Here is a 5,343-nt window from a genome sequence, read left to right on the forward strand (position 1 = left end):
GGCGACTCTGAGCCGTGGAGGGGGTGTCCATGACGTGGCAGGGGGAAAATAGACAAACGAAACCTCCTGTGTGAACTACAAACTGTGACCAAGCAAGGGGAAAACGATTTCTCTATTTTAATTTCATGCAAAGGGTTACAAGCATCTGTATCATAAACTTACTTCTGTGTCTTATACCCAGTTCAGGAGAAAACAGAGTCCTGTCCGCGAGCCCCATCATCATCCGGGGGACCCGCCGGCGGCGGCCTGCCTTCGTTTACCCTGAACGGGTATCTGTCTGGGGCACTACAGTCAATCCTGTGGAACTATGGCCAAATCTCCATGAATGCTTTGCTAATTTCTGGGTCTTTACTCCTAGAACCTACATACGGGGCTGGAATTTAGCCCAAATGCAGCTGAAAAAAATGACATTTTAAGTCGTTTTTAAAATACCTTAAAAAAATTTCTTGTAAAACAGGATTTGATAGGCTTAAAAATATGACAGGTAAGAACTTTCTTTCTAGTCCGTAACGCCCGTCGCTGGGAAGGCCTAAGCGGGGCAGGACCTGGAGGAAGGAGAGCCCGGGGACCCGTGCGCCCTGCGGGGCTCGCAGGCCATCGGTCCGGCCGCTGCTTTCGGGGGAGGCGCAGCCCTCGCTCCCGGACCTCGGGCCGGCGGCTGAGGAAGCTTCTGGGGCGCGCGCGGGAGGCGGTGCTGCGCTCAACCTGCCCTGCCCCGAACGCAGCCCGGGGGCGAGGCGTCGAGGGACCACCCCAAGTCAATACTGGGATTTTTTAATAAACCAAGGAATGGGATTTTAATTATTCACAACCCAGCTCCTCTGGGCCGGATGCTGTCGGGATGGTTCTGGTCACACAATATTAAAGAGACCGATCACTAAGAGGACGAGAGCGTCCGAGACATCGGTTGCAATTACGAATGAACCAGACTTGGTAACACAGGGCATTGATTGCGGGTGCCCAACCGGACCCTCCTCCCCTCTCCCCGTTCCTCCCCCCACCCGGGGCAGGCTCCCGCCGCGGCCGGGACCTCGCGTCCCTGCATCGTGGCCGGGGCTGCATTTTTCATGAGCCCGGGGTGAACAGGTGCGAAGTGCGCTGGGAGCATCCGGCCGGCGACCCGGCGCGGGGAACATGGAGAGCGAGCGCGACATGTACCGCCAGTTCCAGGACTGGTGCCTTAGGACTTACGGGGACTCAGGCAAGACCAAGACGGTGACCCGTAAAAAATACGAGCGGATCGTCCAGCTCCTCAATGGCTCCGAGTCGAGCTCCACGGACAACGCCAAATTTAAATTCTGGGTCAAATCGAAGGGCTTCCAGCTGGGCCAGCCCGACGAGGTCCGCGGGGGAGGCGGCGGCGCCAAGCAAGTGCTCTACGTGCCTGTCAAGACCACGGTGAGTGAGTCGCCTTCCTCTGTTATTTGTCTGCCCGAGCAGCCCGGCGGGGAGGGACGAGAGAGGGGGGCGAGCGGGGGCCCCGTGCGCCGCCGCTGGTTCGTGTGCCCCCACCCTCCTCAGCCCCCTCCCCAGCCGTCCCCATTGGCATTAGCCAGGCGCGTTTTCCCCACCGTGGAGTCTTTGTGGTCCTTTATTTTAAAGCGGCAGTGCATCTCCAGAGCCGGCCGCCCTCCCTGCCTCCCGGCTCCGGGACCGGCTGGGATGCTGGAGCTTCCTTCCCCGGCTCGGGCGGCGTCCGGCGTGGCGTCTTCGGGCTGGGCCATTGTCCCATGTCCTTCGTCGAGCGCCTGGCGCATGTCCCACCACTGCCACCGCGCATAAAGGCCAGGCTGGAACCCCAGCCGCACGCTCTGATCGATAGTCTACACTGTCTCCTTATTGGCACGAAGCCCGAATGTGGCGCCAGCCCTGAATGTGGGCTTTTCCCCAGGACACTGTCAGGGTTTATTGTTAGACCGCCGCCCGGGACGTATGGGGCAAACAGAATGCCTTGTTCACTCCTAGCGACCTTTGCCACGACTGTTTACATTGTAGATAAGGTCCTGGAGATGCTTCCTTCCCACCTGCCCCCGTTTCCTTCCTCACTGCCCCCTTCCGCGAATAAAGCCACAGCTAGATGAAGAACAACAAAGAGCCAGGTTTGAGCACGGTCGAATGGTGTGTGTATTCGTTCCTCTTTCTGGGACGGCTCTAGTCTCATGGCCACAAAGCTCTAGCCCAGGCGCTGTGAGATACTGGCACTGAGAGCAGCATATCTCAGTCTCGCAGGACAGAAGCCTGTGGGGCTGGAAAGCGGCAGCAGCGTTGATTCCCTTTACAGGAAGATGGGAACTGTGGGCTACTAGTAGGATTGCAGGTCAGATGCATGAGACCTTTCTGCGTCATGCTACGGTGGGTACTCGCCTGGAATAGGAGTGGGGGAGGCTATCTGGCATCCTTTGTATTTTGCCTCGCTTTGGGGTTTCTTGAGCATTTGGTCCCCTTTTCCCCCCTCCCTTGCTGACAACTGTTTCTCAGTGCAATATTCCTGGAGGATGCTAGAAAGGAGACGTCTTGAAAGGAGGTATATTAAATGCGAAATATGTGCATGGAAGGTTTTTCAAAGCATTATTTGGAGGACTCTTTTTGGTTTGGAAAACAATTTATGGTTTCCCGCGATTAATTAGGAATAGTTGTTTGAAGGATGTGTATTTGTTTTGGATTTATATGGAATATGGGAAATGGAAATAAAGGTGAAATGGAAACACACGTAAAAGTTCTGTTGTTTTTGAAAAGTGTACTATTATTGGAAGGTTTCTAGGAGGTAAATCTATAAATGTAGCCTTCTCCTTTAAAATGTGGCACTGCTAAAGACAATGGTGAGATTAATGTCTTCCTTTACTAAATAATGAGGACTAGATTGGCGTGAATAGAACTGAGGTTTATTTACGTCTGGACCAGCCAGAAATCTGCTATAGAGAATGAAGTGCTTTGATTCATTTGTATTTGGGAGTAACAGTAAGAAAATGTGTTAGACAAACTAAATTAGAATTCAATTAAAAAAATAAGAATGTATTTTCCTTTGGACAATACTGAGCTAACTGAATGAATAAAACAGTCATTTAAGACATATTTACTTAAAGTGTTATTTAATAATATCTGTTGTCTTTCATTCCTTTCATGTTAAACTTAGGTTTATTTTTTTAACTGTCAGATAGCTTCATGTGTATTTAGTCCAATAAGTTTATACTTGCATGGATTTGGTTACATCAACCACGTGTGTTAACATATTTGTCCTTTTAAAATATCAATTAAAAATTGTAAATAACGTAAATACTGAAATGGTTTTAGGGGCAGTAAAGTAATTATGGATGCCATTTATTCAAACCAGCATTCATGTGCTCAGATACCCATATTTTCAGTCACAAATTAATACAGAGTTGTTAAAGAATTACTGCTAAGACATTTAATCTAGAGTGACAACTCCAGGGATAATAATAAAGTAACACGTGTTTTACTTTACAGTAAAGATTCCATATATTTATGGGAGAAAATGTAATCCATCAGGTGATATTCTTAGATAATAGTTCCCATGTAGTGTTCAAGAGATCTGCTTTTCATTCAACCTGTTTTGAAATGTCAAAGAGGTTTCTAATTCATGGGTTCTTCTGTTGCTCTTTATGAAATTTTTATACTGCTCCTGACATAGAATTATAGGCTCCTCCTTCTCTGAGAGGCAGCCAATCATCATTTCAATAAGTTAAAAAATAAATACAAGATCCCCTTTTATCATGTGTTTCTCCACATCTCAAATTATTCCTTCCTTAAAAATTTGTTGATTTTTCCTTATAATAGCAGGAGTACAATTGCCAGAAAGACAAAAAATATAATTTCTTTTTCACTCAAAGGCATATATTGGTTGAAATAAAGTACTGTATTAGAATGGTATTTTCAAATAGACGAAGAATCATTCTAAGCTACTTGAGATTTGAGGGTTCACAGCTGGCTTTGCTGTCAGCGACAGAGATGCTTTGCTCCCGATGTTGCAGGAATCCACTGCTGCTGATAATTAGACATCATTACTACTGCAAAAAGGGAAAGAGAAAAGAGGAGAGGACAGTCCAAGGCTAATTAACTACCTTAGTTTAATGAAAGAAAGAGAGACTGCTGGCAACTGGGAGGTTATACCAAAACAAAGTAGACACACCACATAGCCTTAATTGAAATAAGACTATCTTTCAGTCTCATAGTTAGAAAAGCTTGGTTCTACCTTTCAATTTCTCTAAAGAATAGATGTAGCTTTGCAAATTCTCTTTTCCCTAAAAGCCTTTCCTTAAAGCCTAAACTTAGTTGATAATGAAGTCGATTAAGTGACAACTGACTTAAAATAAAAATGTTGACCACTGGAAAAGATAAACATACCCTTTAATATTTGTCCCGGCCATGTGTAAAGCAGAGGGGACATATCTGTCACTGATGTTTAGATTGCTCTGTGACCGAGGAGATACTGTTTGGTCACTAAGCAACAACATCCTGCAACTCAGCCATTTTAGGAATGGGACCTGCGCTGTGTGAGCGCGCCCTCATGTGCACACGCACGCGCGTGCACAGTTTGTTGAGCATCCTGTCTGTTTTATTCAATACCAGCACTATTATTATTATATGTTCTTTTATTAAAGGTGTTATAAATTTAGGAGGAAAAATATGATGAATAACTTAAAACAGCTCTGAAAAAGAAACAGAAAATGACACTGCTTATAACAAACTTTTAATCAATGATAATTTTAAATTAGCGTCACTATGGTTACTCTATTTTACTTCTTGGATAGTTCTATTTCAGTTTGTTTTTAGAGCTTTTGATCTTGATTGACATTTTGTTTTCTGGCAACAAGTAGTTAAAATATCACACTTAAAATTTAAACTACCGAAACACATTATACCACTTGATATCATGAATGGCAAACTTAGTAAATAACGGGAAAATTCATTAAACCTTTCTGTTAGAAATATAAGTAATGCATTATTGCATATTTTTTAAAAAGTCCACTGCATTGTATAAAACATCAGGAAATGTAAGCTCAAATTTTTGTCTTGCAGTCTTAAGCAAAGTAATAAATATCAAAACGGAATAAATCAAATAGTGTAACACTTTGTTGACCTATATTTGTAGGAACAGACACTAAGGTCTAAATTTTGCCTTTCATATATTGTTTTTCCTTATATTTATTCCACTACAAAACATAAAATGAGGGCCGGCCCGGTGGCGCACTGCTGTAGTGCGCCGCTTGGGAGCGCGGTGGCGCTCCCTCCGAGGGTTCGGATCCCACATACAGACCGGTTCCTGCTCACTGGCTGAGCGAGGTGTGGGAGCAACACCGAGGGTTGCGATCCCGTTGCCGGTCC

At 45.5% G+C, this 5,343-nt stretch overlaps 1 protein-coding gene across 1 annotated transcript; it reads left to right on the top strand.

Annotated features, from left to right (window-relative positions):
• Window positions 1–308: 308 nt before the first annotated feature.
• LOC103600880 lies at window positions 309–1,782 on the top strand. The gene has a single exon (XM_008585212.1). The coding sequence runs from the start codon at window positions 1,135–1,137 to the stop codon at window positions 1,780–1,782; it is 648 nt and encodes a 215-aa protein (XP_008583434.1). The 5' UTR covers window positions 309–1,134.
• Window positions 1,783–5,343: the final 3,561 nt, after the last annotated feature.

This window comes from Galeopterus variegatus, unplaced genomic scaffold (assembly GCF_000696425.1).
Source record: "Galeopterus variegatus unplaced genomic scaffold, G_variegatus-3.0.2 Scaffold3494, whole genome shotgun sequence".
Taxonomy (NCBI): Eukaryota; Metazoa; Chordata; class Mammalia; order Dermoptera; family Cynocephalidae; genus Galeopterus; species Galeopterus variegatus.

Coding starts and splice junctions, on each gene's coding strand:
- LOC103600880 (XM_008585212.1), top strand. CDS start 1,135: ATGGAGAGCGAGCGCGACATGTACCGCCAGTTCCAGGACTGGTGCCTT.